General features: G+C 39.6%; 2 protein-coding genes across 3 annotated transcripts in view; both read left to right on the forward strand.

The window, feature by feature from the left end:
• The window catches only part of Rad54b (RAD54 homolog B (S. cerevisiae)), a 56,889-nt gene that overhangs the window by 11,391 nt on the left and 25,832 nt on the right, over nucleotides 1-19,666 (forward strand). Inside the window, exon 4 of one of the 2 annotated variants that reach the window (NM_001256145.1) lies at nucleotides 13,367-17,492. The exons of the other annotated variant lie outside the window; for it this stretch is intronic. Within the exon in view, the coding sequence (NP_001243074.1) occupies nucleotides 13,367-13,416 (50 nt within the window). The 3' untranslated portion in view covers nucleotides 13,417-17,492. Of the gene's footprint in view, nucleotides 1-13,366; nucleotides 17,493-19,666 lie in introns of those variants that run through there. 2 annotated transcript variants of the gene reach the window in all.
• Fsbp (fibrinogen silencer binding protein) lies at nucleotides 9,352-17,492 on the forward strand. The gene is made up of 2 exons (NM_001256142.1): nucleotides 9,352-9,797; nucleotides 13,367-17,492. Exons 1-2 carry the CDS (start codon nucleotides 9,424-9,426, stop codon nucleotides 13,890-13,892), a joined length of 900 nt encoding a protein of 299 aa, NP_001243071.1. The 5' UTR covers nucleotides 9,352-9,423; the 3' UTR covers nucleotides 13,893-17,492.

A 19,666-nucleotide genomic window follows, 5' to 3' on the forward strand; every position in this document is an offset into this window, starting at 1 on the left:
TTCTGTGAATAAACATGTTGATACTGCTAAACTAGAAGAGAAAAGCTTGAAATACGCCAAGTCACAACTTTATTGTACTCTATGTTAAGGTCAAATCAGATTTGAATTATTAATTCAGGAAAATCTAGCATTTTACTTGTGTTCCATCTCTCCATTGTTGAACTGAGTTAAAATAATTATGGTTCCTTTGTAGAATTTATTTGGTTTTGAGAAAGATATATATATATATATGTATATATATATATACATATATTTTTTTTTTTTTTGAGACAGGGTTTCTCTGTATAGCCCTGGCTGTCCTGGAACTCACTTTGTAGACCAGGCTGGCCTCGAACTCAGAGATCCACCTGCCTCCCCAGTGCTGGGATTAAAGGTGTGCGCCACCACGCCTGGTGATATATATACATACATACATATATAATATATATATATTTTAATGTTCTTTGACTGGATAGGTTCTGGGAGCTGGCCTCAACTCTATGGCTACTGAATACTAAGTATATAATTACTTAGCCTTTTTGTGGATTCAGTTTTGAAGGTTGAAAAAGCAGCTGTGTATTTTCCTGGTTATCCATCCTACTGCTTGTCAGTGTGGCTGCTGCCTGTCTGATGGACTCTCTGTCCTTCCGTCCCTGCTCCCAGACTCCCTTTTTTCTTGTTCTGGGCTTTCTCTTTCACTGTCAGGCCTAGGGCAGATAATCAGTGCTGTGTGCTTCTTTTCTCTTCTCTTCTCTTCTCTTCTCTTCTCTTCTCTTCTCTTCTCTTCTCTTCTCTTCTCTTCTCTTCTCTTTTCTTCTCTTTTCTTCTCTTTTCTTCTCTTTTCTTCTCTTTTCTTCTCTTTTCTTCTCTTTTCTTCTCTTTTCTTCTCTTTTCTTCTCTTTTCTTCTCTTTTCTTCTCTTCTCTTTTCCCTTTCCCTTTCCCTTTCCCTTTCCCTTTCCCTTTCCCTTTCCCTTTCCCTTTCCCTTTCCCTTTCCCTTTCCCTTTCCCTTTCCCTTTCCCTTTCCCTTTCCCTTTCCCTTTCCCTTTCCCTTTCCCTTTCCCTTTCCCTTTCCCTTTCCCTTTCCCTTTCCCTTTCCCTTTCCCTTTCCCTTTCCCTTTCCCTTTCCCTTTCCCTTTCCCTTTCCCTTTCCCTTTCCCTTTCCCTTTCCCTTTCCCTTTCCCTTTCCCTTTCCCTTTCCCTTTCCCTTTCCCTTTCCCTTTCCCTTTCTCTTTCCCTTTCTCTTTCTCTCTCTCTCTCTTTCTCTCTTTCTCTCTCTCTTTCTCTCTTTCTCTCTCTCTTTCTTTCTTTTCTATTATGGTAGCTGATTTTTTCATCTGAGAATGATGTTTTTACTATGGAATGTAATATAATCCGTTACTGATTTGTGCTTTATTTGTCATTATCTTAATACTAAAATTGAGGAGGAGTTAAGAGTTAAATAAATTGAAGAGTGAATTAATTCATCGAACCCTTAATCCCTTTGCTGATTTAGTGGGTTCACTGGACTGGGAGGCCTGTTCCTACCTTCTGATTCTCTCCTGCCTCTTTCTCAGAGACAGGGCCACTCACTCCAAGAAATGTTTGTCCTCTGGTTGATTGCTGCAGAAGCATGTCGGTAGAAAGGCATGGGAATGAGAGAGAATGTGGCATGCACAGGTCATACCTTTTGACACTCTTAATTCTAGGTCTCATTCATTCTGGGGGAGATGTAAGCCTGTATATTTCAGTTAAAATACGTTGCCATATCCCCACATTACCTCGTTGTTTTGAAAATTTTCCCGTATGTAAAGAAGTTGAAATAGTTCAGTCAGCATTCTAAATTCAGAAGTTGATTATATTATGCCTCATTTACAGTTTTCTTTCCTCCTATTCCGTGTGTGTTAGGAGTTGAACCTATGGTCTTATGAACACTAGGCAAATTTTCTACCACTGAGTTCTATCAGATGGTTTGTTAATTACTCTTGACTGCATTGTGCTTCACTGGGTACTTGTCTCCTTATAGCACTCTGTATTTGCAGATGATGTTCTTTGAGGATGAAGGTTTAAGTTTACCTCTAATGACTCTCAGAGGTTCACAGAATGTCTTCTCTATGGAGAGTGTGATAGAAGAGCCCATTTTTGGATAGCCCATGTCCTATTTAATGTTATCATTGCTGGGATGAGATGCCATGACCAAAGCAAGTTAGGGAGGAAAGGGTTTATTTGGCTTACACTTCCACATCACTGTTCATGATTGAGGGAAGTCAGGACAGGGCCGGAACCTAGAAGCAGGAGCTGATGCAGAGGCCATGGAGAAGTGCTGATTACCAGCGTGTTCCCCATGGCTTGCTCAGAACTAGGACATTAGGGCTACCAGCTCTGGGGTAGCCCTATCCACAATGAACTGGGCCCTCATTGATTGCTAACTAAGAAAATGTCCTACAGGCTTGTCTACAGCCCTATCTTATGGAGGCATTTTCTCAACTGAGGCTCCCTCCTCTCAGATGACTTTAGCTTGTGTCAAGTTGAAATAAAACTTTCCAGCACCGCCCATTTTCTTTATGAATAGTCTGAGTCATTTTGGCCTGGGCCTGTGGAAACCAAATCCTGGAAGAGGGGAAATGTGAGTTGAGTACGTTTCCTACAAAGGCAGATTCTGAGTACTGATGTCCGTGAATGTGACTTTCTTTTCAAATGCAGGTCTTTGCAGATGTGATCATGTTTAGATAGATTCAGTTTAGTTTATGATTGTGATGGCTATACTTGGTTGTCAGCTTGACTACATCTGGAACAACTCCCCCCCCCCCCCCCAAAATGGAGGGCTACCTGTGTAGTGAGAATTCAGGACTTCTGTTTTCTTTAGAGTCAGAGAAATAATAAGACTATGTTTTGTTTTAATCCGAGGTGTGGGGATGTGGGGCTGCTTCAGACTGTCCAGAGCAGCTGACTGTGATTTGCCTCGTGCTCTAGCACATGCATGGTTTTGCTAGCTGCAGAGAGTTTCTGTGGTTGTGAGATGTTTGAATTTCTGGAAAAATTTCAAAGGGTATGTAAATGCTAAAGCCCCGAGAGTCATTGTCAGTGGTTGTTGGTTGTTCAGGGAAGTTGGTTGCAGTTTGTTAATAGTCAGAGAGTCCCTGGGATCCACTCTTCTCTGATTCTCCACCCCCTGCTGCAGGGCTGGGTTTTTACATCTTCTGGAGAGCCTGGCTCAGGCGCTTATGATCCCACCCACTGTGCTATCCACTTAGTACAGGTCCAGCTCATGTAAACTGTTATCTAACTTCATGATTTATTTCTCACAGAAAATTAAGAACTAAGGAGGTTTTTTTTTTTTTTTTTTTTTTTGCTCAAGGCCTCTTTATGAAGATGTAGATTGGTGACTAAATAGTTTTCATGATTTTGGAAGTGTGTAGAGTTATTTTCCAGTGAGAGAGGAAATGGAATACATTGGTTGTAAAGACCCTATTGAAGATAATCCTCCCTGACTTATAGTTCCCTGGATAAGGAAGCTTTTAAAACAATCTATGTGTAGAGACTGTTGGAATTTTTGCTGTGGAAGCAAGCAAATATATTTATTAAACTTTGTTCTGGGATCAGTCTTGTTGAGAAAAGGGCTGCGATAATTCAGATATTGGCCTCTCCTGTTTACCCTTCCAGCTCATTTTGAAGTTTCTGTATGGTTGAAGCTACTAGTTAGGAATACCCAGAACTCTTGTTCATGAGACTGGAGTACCACCTTTTCTGCTATGTATAGAGCATTACCACCTTTTAGATGGATGACGCTTGCATGGCGACAGGCAGTAGTCAGGCGATTCATATTAATCAGTCCTTCCTAATTCACATGTGTGGGTACCCACCCTCTGCACCCCAGTGCTTTTGAAAACCCCACTGAGGTGGGCTCTCCACTCACGGCACAGTTTAAAAAATATTTAAAAAGTAAGCTTTAGGGCCAGTAAGATGACTGAGTGGGCTGGATAGGCTGTTTGACGCCTGACCCCATGTGGTGGGAGGAGAGAATTGACTCCTGAAAGTTGTCCTCTGATCTCCATGTGTGCATGTAAACAAAATGAAGTAAAATAAACCATTTTTAAAAAGTTAATTGCATGTATCATGTGTGATGTCATAGGATGCTTATAGTAAAATGGTTACTGCAGTGAAGCAAATTAACATATTTATCATCTCAGTTAATTCTTATGACAAAGCAACTGAAATCTACTTATTCAACACACCTCTAGTACAGTAGCTTTATTAACTAGTTCTGATATTGTAGATGAGTTCTTTGCATCAATTCAGCGTACATGATTAATTGGTTTCTTGAGACAGTGTCTCATACAGCTCAGGCTGGCCTCAAGCTCACCATGTAACTGGTCTTGTCTCTGCCCCTCAAGTACTAGAATTACAAGCTGCACCATCATGTCTAACATCAGTGGTTTTATTTGCATTTCGCTAATGATTAATGATGTTGAGCATATGTTCATGACCTCTTCCATATTTTTAGTTTTGGAAAATGTCTATTTAGCTGTTTTGTCCTTTTTAAAATTTAATTATTATTTTATTTATTTAGTTGAGCTGGGTTTGCCAGGGCTGCCAGAATTTCAGACACTTGTTCTACTACTGAGTCCCTAGTCTGGGTTATTTATTTTGAACTCTCAGTAGTACATGCTGCCTCAGTAGCTGTAAAACCAGAAGGGCCTTGGACAGCCTCCCCCACTGCCCCCATACCTATCCGGTGGGTGGTTTCCCAGCTGAAACACCTTCTTTCTGAAGGCTTCATGCATGGGTTCTGTTGATTCAGTTCCTCGCCAGCCTCAGTGTTAGAGCAGCCACTCTAGTCAGCCCTCTTGATCCTGAGGCTGGCCTGTGCACCAGGTTCTTACTGAACTCCTGCGTGGCCTTCGTGAGAAGGCCCCTGAGAGTGTGACTAGTGAGCTGTGGTCCATCTCCATTTACAGTGCCAGGTGCCATGTGTCTTAATGTTAGAGCGGAAATTCTTTTCCCATCAGTTGGATTAATTGGAGGCATTTAAAATTTGAGGGACATTTGTGACATGCAGTGTTCTAAGTGGAGTGCATTTTTTCTCACCGTTTTGCCGTGTTTCTCATACTTTCTGAATCCTTGCTAATAAAACTTTGTAAGACATGTTATCCAAGTGGTCTTTCAAAAAACCTTTTCCTTCCCTAGCAATCGGTTTAGACTTATTCACTTGCTTTGAATCTGCTTTTATGAGGACCAGTGTGGGAAAAGTGAAATTATAATATTCAAAGATTTCTCTGACACCAATCAGAGTGTCAGTCTGCAGAAGATAAAAAGGCAGCAGCAGTTCAGTTCGACCTGTCTCAGTAGCCAGTGTTCGTGCAGATCCCGAGAGTTCATTTTAGGTGTATGCACGCACAGCACAACGACATCTTCTGTAAAATAGGTTCTGTGTTAACTGAACAAGCAGCCCGGAGATAGGGGCCTGGGGGAAGATAGCCTCATAGATTGACTGAGGCAAACAAACTCCAGATAAGGGACTGGGGCAGTCTGGTGTCCTTTCAGCACAAAGGTCACCAGGCTATTAACCACCTTTGGTCCCAGCCTTCTTGGGGACCAAAGACAACTCTGTGTTTAATCCCCTAGTGCTTACTTATCTGTGAGCACAAAGACTCCTAAACCTTGCTCTTTAATTTATTTACTTTTTCACGAAGTCTCCGACTTGTAATCTCCCTGTCTCGGGTTCCCAAAGTGCTTGAATTACAGGTGTGTACCATTTCTTCCAGCTTCAGTATTTCATTTTAAAAATTTGAGACAGGATCTCACTGTTTAGCCTGAGCTGGTCTTGAAGTTTTGATCCATCTATGTCACTGCTAGGGCTGTAGTATGTGCCACCAAACCTGACACAACTCTGTTTTATACTGTCTTTTCTTGTCATTCATTTGATCTTTTTATTATTTGTTTTTGTGGAGCTTGACCCCAGAGATATCAGGAATGCAGGTTTTTCCACTTTCAAGATTGAGTGAGAAGCTGCTTGTGAACTGGAGTCTTGCAGAAGGCATACATAGCCTGAAAAACCATTTTTACACAATACACAGTAACTTAGAACAGGCACTAGTTAACCCTTAATCCTTGGCTTTTCTGTCACCGTCTTAAGGGTTGAGATGCCTTGTCTCAGGAGCACAGTAGGAGCACAGTAGTGCTTCCTAGGGTCACTGCTAGATTGGGCATTCCTTTCCTGTAGTCAGGGATCATTAGCCTATCACTGCCACCCCTTACCTAGCTAATTAGCATATCAACACCTGCTTTGGGTTTGGCACACATTTGAGCTGCCTCTCATTGGCTCCTGTCTTGCAAACACTACATTATTCCAAGCTGCACAAAATTATGTTCCTAACAGTGAGAAAACAGGGGAGATATAGAAAGTATGGTGCAGATGTGTGGAGAAATGCCTGCTTGTCCATAGGGATGAGAGAAGGAATTCTGTTCTGAGATTGCCCTTTATTTCACAGAACTCATAGGTAAGTACTGTACTTTAGGAGTATCTGTGTTGGCTCCCAAGTATCAGCACAATAGGAATTACAGACTATATATTTTTGTCTAATGCATTCTTTTTAAATGTACTATGTTAATATTTAGAAATCTGCTTTCCTTTTCTTTTTGCGTGTGTACATTCCATGCTGTACATTCATATTTACTTAGGGAACCTGTGTGTGTGCCTGCATGTGTACAGAGGTTAGAATTGGTGGTCTGTCTTCTTCCATTATTGATCTCTGCTTTATTTACTGAGACAAGGTCTCTGACTAAACCTCGAATTCTCAGATTGGGCTAATCTAAGCTAGCCAGTTACCCTGGGAATCCCCTGTCTTTACTTCCTGAATTTAGGGATTAGAGGTAGGTTGCCATGCCTATCCAGTTTTTTGTTTTGTTTTGCTTTTAAAGACAAAATTTCTTTATGTAGCCCTTGGCTGTCCTGCAACTGGCCTCAAACTCATGGAGATCTGCCTGCCTCTGCTAGGATTAAAAGCTTGCTTATTTGGGTGGTGGGGAGCTGAACTCTGGTTTTCATGCTTGAATGACAGGTACGTTATTGTCTGAGTCGTTTCAGTAGCCCATGTTGTCTCTTGATGCAAGGTCTTGTTATATATAGCCCAGTTTAGCCTTGAACTTGTGCTCTCCGCATCCCTGGGCATGTAAGCACTACACCCAGCTTCTATTCCTTTGTTTGTTTGTGTCCAGGCCTGCTCAGTCAGTCAACAGGTTCTCCAGTACAGGAGTGAGGATTAAAAAGAAAAAAGACAGTTAGACAACATTGTAGTGTGACCCCAGTCTATTCTGAGACTGAAGGCAAATTTTTATTTTCTAACCCACTTTTTATACCATTTTAATTACATGCAAGTATTTTCGGCAAGCAGCACCATAAGGAACTACTAACAAAGCAGCAAGTGAAGTGATTACTCCCAAGTTAGTTGTTAAAAAGGGCTTGTCATAATGACCAAAATACTTGAGCCCACTTCCTCGTCCAAGCCCAAAATCTTGCCTGAAGCCTAGTTCCACCCTAAGACTAAAATTCCTGCCTTAACCTACTCCCCTTTTACAGCCTAAAGTTAGATTCTTGTGGAAATTTACTTCCTTATTATGCCCTAGTATCAGATTCCTGCCTGAAGCCCGTTTCCTTGTCCTTGGCCAATGTCAGACTCCTGCCAAGCGGTACCCCAAAAGGATTTCCACATGTTCGTTTTACTTTTTGAAGAGATAATACATTTAAAGCTTGCAGCATTTTGCTAGGCTCATTGATCCTGTTTGTACATGTTTATTGTCTAGTACTCAGGGTAATCATGAGTTGGAGGCTAGCCTGGGCTACATTGAGAATTTGAGCTATACAGGGAGACTGTCTCAAATCAATAGCAAACAGCTCCAACAAAGTGAGGATTCAGTAAGTTTAGTTTGCTTCTTGGTTAAAGAAATGAAAACAAAGTAAATAACTTTAGGGGCTGAGTTGTAGATCAGGGGTCCAGCATGTGGCCAGCAATCATAAAGACCTCCTGCACCAGGAGACATCTTTGTAGCATTTCTGTGCACTCCTGCTTTCTACCAAGCGGCTGTGTCTAGATGCACCTTTATATTTGGGGTCTTGAGCTGTGGTCAGGACCATTGGTGTAGGTTTGCTTAACTGTTGTACAGAGTTGCTCTTACCTCCTAAACAGCACTTGCTTAGTTGCATGCGGCCGCGGCTTTGGGAGTTGGTTTTGCCTTCCACCATGTGAGCCTAGGGATCAAGGGCAGGCTGTGGGCCTTGGCAGCATGCTTTCACCAGATGAGCTGTCTTGCCGGTCTTTGCCTGAATCAAACATGTTCAAGTTGCGTTTTCTTTACTATTTCTTTAGTTTTGAGGCGCTGGAGATTAAAGCTGGGGCCTTGAACGTGTTAAGCACTTGCTGCACCTCACGTCTTTCATCCGTTCCAGGTAATCCCCTATCTGGACAAGCACACCGGGAGGAAATGAGCTTGCTTTGTTTTCATGATGATCACGTGCTTCAGACTAGCATTAAACAGGAAAACTCATAGCTAGATTAGGTGTTCCTTTTCATAGTCCATGTGGTGTGATTAAGATAAACAAGACATTGCTTTAATAGAAACACGATTTTGTTTGTACATGATCATGCCATTTCTCACCATTAATTTTTACACATGATAAAGCAGGATAGCATATTTACGTACGATACAGGTAGAGTAATAGCGAATATTTTTATCTGGGTTTTATATCTAGTATTCAGTAAACACTTGTCCTTGAATAACACAATTATGCAGAGGATACTATCCGCTGGAGACGACGAGGAAGCTTAGCTTTCCTGCAGTCTGAGCTGGTGTAACCTAACTAGCTAGAGGCTATGCAATTCCTGATTGACAGCAGGACCAGCAGTATGCAGAGTCTGTAAGGGAGAACACCCAGCTCAGAGGCAGTGATTAGAGCTTTGTCAGGAACCGCCACGTTCACCCCTGCCTGGTGTCTTGTGTTTTTCGGTCTACTAGATTTGTAAACAAATAACACAGAACAGTTCCTCTTTTGTTTTTATTAAAGTGACTGCGGTGCTGTTTCAGCCCCTCTGCCAGCATACATGCGTGGAAATGTGATATTCTCACTAAATTAGCTCATTTTAAGCTGTGGTTCCTGCTTATCTCCAGACCTTTGTGCATTAAATCCTATCTGGAGCTGCTCCCTGTATACACAAGTGTGTTTTGCTTGTGCTCTCCTGCCTTCTGTGAGAAGCTAGCTTTATGTAGGTCAGGCTTGGCTTAAGCGGCTTTCCTGAACCTGCGTAAGTCAGCTTAAGCTGGAGGAATTTTAATAAGCCCTCCCCTGTAGGCGTGGGCCTAAATGAGGCTAGCCTAGTTAAGCCTGATCTTTCTGTTTGTGAAAAGAGCTGAGCAGAGCTGAAGGCTGCATGGTGGTTTCAGAAACGGCCTACTTAATTCCAAAAGAACAATGGTAGGAAAGGCTAGATCTTCCAATTTTACCTTATCTGAAAAGCTTGATTTGCTAAACCTTGTGAAGCCATATGTGAAAATTCTCGAAGAGCACACTAATAAAAATTCAGTAATAGTGGAAAAGAATAGATGTTGGGATGTCATAGCAGTTAACTATAATGCGATTGGAGTAGACCGCCCTCCTCGCACAGCTCAGGGCCTACGCAGCCTTTACAAAAGGCTCAAAGAATATGCCAAACAGGAGCTATTGCAGCAAAAGGAGGCCCAGTCTGAGTTTAAAAGCAGTGTTTCGGAGCCCACCAAGCAAGTCATGGAAATGATTCCCCAGATTGCCAGCTTCGGCCTCATAAGAGACAGGAGCCACATACAGAGGTAAGCCTTATTTTATTTTGTTGTGGGAATTATGGCGCCTCCTATCTCTTGGGCTCTGGCTTAGCTGTGCTAGACATGTGCATAGCGAGCGTCCCCACAAGGGGAGCCGTGAACAGTGTCTTTGTTTTGCTTTCTTAAAAAAAAAAAAAAAAAGTAAAGCTCTGAGGAGTTCTCTGTTAGGACAGCTTGCAGCTGCTTTCCCTCCATCCTGCCGATTCCACAAGTAAAAGTTAAGGCAGAATTGATGGGATGAAGCTGTGACATCACTAAGTGAACTTTAAAGCCTTCATAGCGTAGAGTGTATAAAGTAATGGGTTTTACTATGACATTTTTACACATTTATTATATACTTTGATTATATCTCATAAACTTGTAAGCCTTAAAATTAGATTACTTGCTTCTGTGAGAAATTATTCTTTTTAAAGATTACATGTCATTGAAATTAAAAAAAAATTTTTTTACATAAAAGTTATATGAAGTTAGTAGTTTTGGGAGCAAATGGGGACTTTGTTTTTTTATGAATTATTACTGTGTATATTTCCTGAATATGCACTAAAGTAACAAAACTTCCTTGATAGATAACATGATTGATTCTAAGTGAAGACTGTTTTGTTTCTCTAGTGTGTTTGAAGTTGGTAAGACAGACACATTGACGAAAGGAGCTTAATAGCTAGCTAAGGGGTTCCAGTTACATAACAGAGTAAAGTGTAATTGGCTAATGGTCTAGTTCCACTCTGACATTGGCTCATAGGGAAGGTAAACTTTCTCATACTGCCCTCTGTAACTTATAAGACTCACATTTAATAAGGGCAACTGAAATAGGGATTGAAAACAGTTTGCGTTAGGTATGATTGTTTGCCTAAAAATTTTAAAAGCTGTTACCTGTGATCAATTTAAATTTAATTCTTGACATAAGATAAAAATGGCAGCTCCTTTCCTTTCTACTGACTGACTTAGGGTACTTTACACAAACTGCAAGCTCTATTAGTTGAAGGCCCTTTCAAACAAAGACTCAAGTGCTTTGCTGCTCTAGGAGAGGCGTTAGATAAGCAAAATTGCTGACTACCTGTGGGACTTTTTGAAGTTAGGGGAGAAAACATTTTAGCTGAAACTGTCTGTTGTTTTGGTAACATTAAAAGATATTTTTTAGTGTTTTACCCTATACTGCTTATTTTTATGTGATTTTTTTTTTTTTTAAAAAAGCACTGCATCTGGGAATTCAGGACATGGCTGTGCAGGGGGTTAATTCTTTCGACCACTGCGAGAAATTTTCACTGTGATGGCAATGAGATTCTATTGGGTAATCTATTGGATGGGTAATCTCCACAGTAAAAGCGTTTGACACTGGACTACTTGTTTTAAATTTTGCTCTTTTCAAAAATAGCCTGAAGAGAAATGACTTTTGTTTTACTGGTATAAAACTATACCTTTTGGGTATTAAATTTAGATTTTTGTAATTTGGAAATGATACATAGATACTGTGATTTTAGTTGATGACATTTAAAATATACAGTGAATACAGAAGAGCACATGAGTAGGTACCTGCTTAATTCTGATCAACATCTCTCTCTCTGCTTCTCTGTTTCTCTCTGTGAGACACACACACACACACATACTCACACACATACACACACACACAAGCTTTTGACACACCAACATTTCTCTGGTAGAAATGAGCTAGCTGATTTGTATATTTCTAGATCTGTTGTTGAAATAGCACTCTTTATTAGGTTTTAAAAAGGAAGAATATAAAAAAAATGCCACTTATATTAGTATCTACATTGATATTTTTTGCTAGCTCATTCATTTAATAAATTTATTTATTTATCTCAGCTATGTATTTATTTAGCTGAGAGAATCTCAAATCCTAATTATCCCCAGAAGTTTTAAAATCTATTTGATTATATTTTTATACAAATATTACTATTAACTTGATTAGACACTCTACTAGGAAATTTTCCTGCACGTTATATATTTTAAAAAAATATCTATTTTAATATTTTCTAACTTTACAACTTAGAATGATTTTTAAAAATTATATTTATTTTATTTATGTGAGTCCACTGTAGCTGTCTTCAGACACTTCAGAAGAGGGCATTGGATCCCATTATAGATGGTTATGAACCATCATGTGGTTGCTGGGAATTGAACTCAGGAACTCTGGAAAAGCAGTCGATGTTCTTAACCACTGAGCCATCTCTCCAGCCCCCTTTCAAAAAATTTTATGTCTCAAAAACTAGATAGTAGTTTATGTTTTATAATCTTTTTGATCCTCTAAATTTATTTATAGTTTTAGTTTGTAGAAATTTTTACTTCTGTTTATCTTTTTTGAGATATTCTTTCTAATGTTATGTTTTACTACTTAGAATGTTTCACCAAAATGGAATGAATAATCGAGGTATAAGCATATTTTTAAGTAGTATGGGAGTATAATGCCTATATTTATATGCTACATGCTATTTGCAGTAAAAATTATGAAGATAATTTAAAACAATTTTTATTTATAGTTTTAACCTTTTCTGGTTCCAGACTTAGTCTAGATGAGAGGTTCTCAACCTGTAGGTCATGACTCCTTTGGGGGTCACATATCTGATATTTATATTACAATTCATAACAGTAGCAACATCACAGTTCTGAAATAGCAATGAAATAATTCTGATTGGTCCTGAAGAGAGTTGTTTATCATCTTCCTCAGAGTCCTCATCTTTATGGTTGGTGAATTGGTCTAGGACAGAAGCAAGAGAATATGTCAGATGATTATAGCATCTAAGAACCTCAACAGTGTAGGGACAATTAATGAGAACATTAACGTGGCTTTTCTGGGCTAGCGAGGTGGTAAAGGTTTTTGCTGCCAAACCTGATGACCTGCCTTTGATCCTAGTATCTTCATGGTGGAAGGAAGGAGAGAACCAACTTCTACATATTGTGTTCTGACCTCCACACACACACATACACACACGTAGAAAAGTGGTTTTTTTTTTAACTTAAGTCTGGGGAGATGGCTTTAGTTGTAAAGTCTCACAAGCAGGAGGATCTGAATTCAGATCCCTAGAACACATATGAAAAGCTGAAAATGGCAGCATCCCCTTCACTGGAGGAATCAGAGGCAAGTGGATCACTGAAGTTCATTGACCAGCTCTACAAAGCAAACAAAACAAAAACAAAAACAAAAACCCAAAACCCAAAAAAACCCCACAGCTTTCTTTGGAGGGTGGGGTTAAGATGGGGGTTTCTCTGTGTGACCCTTTCTGCCCTGGAATTCACTATACAGACCAGGGCAGGCTGGCCTCGAACTCAGAAATCCACTTGAGTGCTGGGATTAAAGACGTTTTTGTTGTTGTTTGGTTGATCTTTTGACATAGGGTGTGGTATGTAGCCCTGACTGTCCTGGAACTTAAGATTATCCTATCTCTACCTCTCAAGTGCTGGGGTTAAAGGTATGTGCCACTATCCTCTACCCAAAGATTGTAGTTAAATGTACATTGATATCAAATATTAAATATATAAATATGAGATTTTGCTGTACATATATTTATTGTTTATAATGCTCTTTTTTTAATGTGCTATAGTGCAAACTTGGATGAGACTGCCCAAGCTGGTACCAGTTCGCTGCAGGTAATGGTGGATCACCATCCTGTTGCTATCACTGTAGAGGTGAAGCAAGAAGAGGACATTAAGCCATCTCCTCCCCTGGTTTCAAATCCTCAACTCAGTGATACTTTAGAGCAAAGAGAAGAACATGAGTTAATGCATGTTGTGGAGGGATCCGAGTCTCCATCACTTTCTTCTGTTGATATGAGAATGACATCATCTCCATCTTCTGTCCCAAGGAGAGATGAGATTTTTCATCAGGAAAGTGGAGAACACTTTAGGTCTCTGCTAAGATGTGACCCTCAGGTCCTGCAAATGTTAAAAGAGGAACACCAGATAATTTTAGAAAATCAGAAGAATTTTGGATTGTATGTTCAGGAGAAGAGGGATGGGTTGAGAAGAAGGCAGCGGCTTGAGGAGGAGCTGCTAAGAGCAAAGATTGAAGTGGAGAAGCTGAAAGCGACTCGCTTACGGCGTGATCTGCCTGAATACAGTAGTCTCTGAGATGGTTCCAGCCTGGGGTCGTGATAATCTTAATTTTGCCAGAATTATTTTCATTTTGGAGCATCATGAAGCTCAGCACACGTCCTATAAAAATGTTAATCTCTCTTATAAAAAAGCTTTTAACACGATTTTCTTCTTTTCTTAACCTTCCTGTTTTATTTTTCTGAGACAGGGTTTCTCTGTGTAGCCCTGGCTGTCTTGGAACTAGCTCTGTAGACCAGGCTGGCCTTGAACCTATTTTCTTTTTGAACATAGTTTTCTAAGTATTTAGTTACTCTTTAAATACTGTCATTTATTGATTGGCTGACATGGTAATCTAGTTTGTTGCCTTCCCTCAATTGTTTTCTAAGACATTTAATTGTTGGCCTCATGTAAGATCTTTTATTTTGATTATAAAAAATAATGCAAAGAGAATTGCATTTGTTGCATAAGCTTGTAACCTCAGCCCTTGGGAGGTAGAGGCAGATGAGAAGATGCAGGCCAGCCTTGGCTACCTTCCAATTTCAAGGTCAGCCTGTGCTATGTGAAATCCTATGTCAAATAACAAAATTCACAAAATTGTATGAATTGCATACATATTACTTTAAAGAACTGAATTTTTAACAGTTTTAGTTACGACTTTAAAAGTTAGAGTTAAAAGAGAAAAAGAGAGAGTGTTGGAAGCTACCTAATGAGTGGTAAGCACATACTTTTACTGTTGACCTATATCCATCCCCATTCCTAGTTTTTCTTTTTTGGAGACAAGATCTCACTATGTAGCCCAGGCTAGCCTGTGATATAAGTTTCTCCTGCCCCAGCTTCTGAATACTGAGATTATAAGTTTATGTTAAACTAACAGTAACAAAAGACTTGTGTGCATGACATTGGCATTGTCCTTATCCTTTGAAAGAGTGGTGGTAGAACTTACAGTTGGAAGATATTTGGAAAAGTCTTAAAACAGTTTAGCGAGCGGAGGGAGGTCCAGGGAGGGCACCATAATTTATTCTAGGTATCTGCTTTTTATGGCAGAGCAAGTTATGAGTACTTAGTTTTTTGGAGGAGAGGGTTGGGGGCAGCAGGGGGTGGTGGTGATAGTTTTTATTCCTTATTTATTCTATAGAAATAAAGATTTAGGAGAATTTATTTAATTAAAACCACCTTTTGGTTGGAGATGTAGCTCAAGGATAGAACATTGCTTGGCCTGTTTGAGGTGCCTGCCGTCCCCTGGTGACAAAGAAAGCTGACTTTTACACATTGTTGGGTTACAAAACCCAGGGAATTGTATCTACCCCACGCTCCCCTCTTTTTTGTTCTGCCAAAAGAGATCAGGTATTTTTATTTAAAATATTACATATTTTCACCATGTAAGTAAGATTATCTTAATTCATTTTAAATGTCTTTCTGGGAAATACTTCCTTCATAGGAAACTTAGAATAAAACAAAATAAAAATTACTTAGAATGAAAATAACAAAGATCATGTTCACATAAATATATAACTTGTAGATTTTTTAAGAATGATTTTTTTGTAAATATTGTAGTATTCATGGAAATAAAATCTTTATAAAGTATATATTGAATTTATGTTATGTATTTAATGTATGTCTTACATAGTTGATTTCCATTTTTTCTGGAATTTTGATGAGGAAGGACTTTAAAATTCAGGCTTTCTTTTGGATTGGGCAGTTAGAGTTTCAGAAGTACTGGGGATCAAGCGAGCTTGGGGTCAGAATAAACTTGTGAAAACATAGAAAGTGGGTGAACTGGATCAGGGTGTCCACGCATAGGCACGCTGAGCCAGGGGGGATAGGTAGAAAGCTTTGAGTAACGTCAACAAGGACAATGACCTGGGACACACTATGTAGATCAGACTGCCCTCAGTCTCACAGAGATCATTCCCCTCCAGAGTGCTGGGATTAAATGTTTGCAAGTCATTCAGAATGCTTTTAAAACAGAGTTTGGGCATGCCCCTGGCCCTGCCAGTTAGCACCAGGCTTCTAGCTGGTGGTCTTTAGAGTAAAAAGGTCAGGAAAGGCCGTGGCTGGGACCCAGGACTCTCCTGGCGTAACTGAGGCTTAGAGTCCATCCACGGTAGCACACATACAATAGAGTTACAACAGTAGTGTCAGTCCTGATGAGAAACCAGGGCTGGGGTCCAGCAGTCTGCTCATAGTGATGCTCGCTGAAGGGTAACAAGTGAACTTGGTGCTTAAATCAGCTTCTCAACAGTTACTGTTGAAGAGTAATGTGGGCGAAGTGAAATTGAGCGGGTGTCAACTGGATGCCAGTTGTCACCAAGTTATGGATTACATTAAACGCTATTTTTAAGGACTCAGATTGAACTGAATGTAAAGTGAGAAGCCATTGATGGCTTTTTAATTATAGAGATGACATGATTAAAGATGTGATTTATTTTAAATTTAGTGGTACAAGTTATGGTTATCGAAATAGAAAAAGTAAATCGAGTGGATTCTTAGGGCATTAGGTTAGTTTATTTAATTTCCTTAGTTGAATCACAAAACATTTTGTACTTTATACTTGCATAAGTAAAAATGTGTACTGTGAAATGTCTTGAGGCCTGAGGAGGTAGCTCAGCTCAGGTGATAGATGCTTGCCTAGTGCCCAGGAGGCACTGGGTTAGATAGATTGCCAACACTCCATGAACCTGTGTGTGGGTGTAGTGCATCTCTAATCCTAGCACTTGGCACTGCAGGGTCAGGACATCAAGGTTATGACGTACTCTTCTTCCCCCCCCACCCCCCCAAGACGGGGTTTCTCTATGTAGCTTTGGCTGTCCTGGAACTCCCTCTGTAGATCAGGCTGGCTTTGAGTTCACAGAGATCCACCTGCCCCTGCCTCTGCTTCCTGTCCTGAGTGCTAAGATTAAAGACGTGGCCACCATGGCCCTGCCTTTATGGCAATTTATCTTTGTAATCTGTGCTAACTTTCATTTGAAATGCAACGAATCTTCTAATTTGAGGTAGCATATTTTGTAATATGATTTGAGTAAATATATCTGTTTTGAAATTTTACAAGTTAAGATATGCAGTATAATTAATGTTATAATTTCAGCATGCTACCATTCATACTTAATAATAGAGTATTGACTTTGTATAGCAAAACCCATTTTATAAGTGTTTCTGTGAAAAATTAATCCTGTGAAATATTTCTAGAAAAGAACTCAGTTTTAAAGTATTTAAAGTACTTTTTTTTTTTGATGGGTTGGTTCTATAATCAGTGTGGAAATTAAAATAGATGTGAAATTACCTTTGAAAAATTCTTTTGTTGTACATAAAATAGTATTATAATCACATTTTTCTCTGGCATTGTTTAACTTTGCTGTTTTCCTATATCAAGTGACACAATTTGGTAGCAGTTAAGGGCTGTGTAGAATAATAAACTTAATTTTTCTTAGTTTTAAATCCAGAATTCCATTCGTCAGAGTAAACTCACTGAAGTTTTTATGAGTCAATATTGTTTTAATTGTAAAACATAATTCTGCCACATTCTTTTAATTCTTTCCCCTGTGTAACCATCATTTTAGAGCATGGTTCATGAGAATTCCCGAATAAGGCAAAAAATTAGTCATTTGACCACAAACCCTTCTTGACCCCCTTCTCCCACCCCCTGGGTGTAAGAAAGCAAGCAGGTTGGGCAAAGCATTGGACAGCAAGCCAGTAAGCAGCACCCTCCATGGCCTCTGCATCAGCTCCTGCCTCAGGTTCCTGCCCTGTGTGAGTTCCTGTCCTGACTTCCTTCAGTGATGGGCTGTGCTATGGAAGTGTGAGCCAAATAAACCCCTTCCTCCCCACCTTGTGTTTTGGTCATGGTGTTTCGTCACAGCAATACTAACCCAGACCAGGATACTCCCTTCATGTTTCTAGTTCTCCACCTTTACGTGTCTGCCCTTGTTACTAGTTCATTACATTTTTATTATGGGATAGTATTCCACTGTAAAAAATGGTTTTTCCTTTGAGACAGGGTTTCTTTGTATAGCTCTGGCTGTCCTGGTGTCATTGTATAAATCTTGAGTGGAAAGAAATATATGTTTGTTTTACGTAGAACACTTGAACTTTGGTATTTACTATTTTTATTTGGTGAAGAAAGTTATAGGTAATTTTCAGTTGAAGTCATATGTTACTGTATACTTTAAGAAAATTATTTATGAGGGCTGGAGAGATGGCTCAGTGGTTAAGAGCACTGACTGCTGTCCCAGAGGTCCTGAGTTCAATTCCCAGCAACCACATGGTGGCTCACAAACTATCTGTAATGGGATCTGATGTCCTCTGCTGGTATGTCTGAAGAGAGCTACAGTGTACTCACATAAATAAATAAATACATCTTAAAAAAAGAAAAAAGAAAATTACTTAAAATGTGTATAGGTGTTTTGCCTATGTGTATGTCTGTGCACCACATGTGTGCCTGTATCAGTGGAAGCCAGAAGAGGACACCGGCTCCCCTGGGACTGGGCTGGAATTACAGACACAGTCATGTTGGGGCTCAAATCAAACCCTGGTCCTCTGGTAAAAAGCCAATGTTTTTAGCCACCGAGTCATCTCTCCAGCCCTTGTTGTTTACTTTTTTCTAGTGTAATAAAAGCTTTCTTGAGTCCAGGCTTGTAGCTTAGTTTATAGAATGCTTAGCTAGCATGCATGAAACCCAGGCTTGGTTTATAGCGTTACAAAGAGTATATGCTTGTGTATTCCTGTGTTTCTAGCACCCAGGAAAATAAAGGCGGGAGGATCAGGAATTCAGGGTTATCATTGGATAGATTTTTGAGGCCAGTCTGGACAACACAAGACTTGTCTCCCCAACCACTACCAGAAAAAAAAAAGTTAAATTTCTATTTTAGTTACCTCTTAATGCATATGTGGTGGGTTAACTGAGAATGGCCCCCACAGGCTCATAGATTTGAATGTGTGGTTCTTAGTGCATTGTTTAGGAAGGATTTAGATGTATGACCTGTTTGGAGGAGTCGTCACTAGGAGTGGGCTTTGAGGGTTCAAAGCCTGCGCCAGGCCTAGTCTCTTTCTGCCTTCTGTAGATGGCTCAGGATGTAAGTTCTCAGCTACTGTTCCAGTACCATGCCCAATTGCTACATACTCTGCAGTGGTGGTCACAGACACTCTGATACTATAAGCAGGCCCACAATGAAGAACTCTCTTGTATAAGTTTGGTGTTTATTCATACCGGTAGAAGAGTAACTAAGCAGATTTTGAAGTTCTAGAGGTTTTGGTAATTTTTATCAAAAAATGACCTATTGGAATATTTAGTTTTGGAATTGATTATATAAGACACTTTAAATTTTATGTACTCTCTTCAAAATAACTTGGGTATTTAGAATTGTTAAAACAGAAAAGAATGTTAAGGGTTTGGGTTTAAAGATAAATATTTATGTCATCCTATTCTTATGAATCATTGATTCTAATAAAAAATGCCAAAGGTGGGTATGATTGCATACACCTTTAAATTCAGCATTCAGGTGGATCACTGTGAGTTCTGTGTATCAAGTTCCAGGTTAGCCAAGTATACAGAGAGTATATAGTGTTTCAAAGAAAAAGAGATTAGATGCCCACTGTTGATTAGAAATTACCCTGGCTTCCTCAAGATTTGGTTTTACTCTTTTATTCTTGCTGAAAAGCCCTTAAGTCTCTTGTTATCTTTTCTTTTTTTTTTTTTTTTTTTTTTTTGGTATTGATTTAGGAAGTATGCTCCAGGGTTTTGGAGGAACTAAAATGGAATGGATTTCAAAAGCTTATAATGGAATTTGGGGGTTGGTTAGCCAGGGAAATAGTAA

This window comes from Mus musculus, chromosome 4 (assembly GCF_000001635.26).
Source record: "Mus musculus strain C57BL/6J chromosome 4, GRCm38.p6 C57BL/6J".
In the NCBI taxonomy this organism is placed as follows: Eukaryota; Metazoa; Chordata; class Mammalia; order Rodentia; family Muridae; genus Mus; species Mus musculus.

Coding starts and splice junctions, on each gene's coding strand:
- Fsbp (NM_001256142.1), top strand. CDS start 9,424: ATGGTAGGAAAGGCTAGATCTTCCAATTTTACCTTATCTGAAAAGCTT. Junction 9,798..13,366: donor GACAGGAGCCACATACAGAG/GTAAGCCTTATT, acceptor AATGTGCTATAG/TGCAAACTTGGATGAGACTG.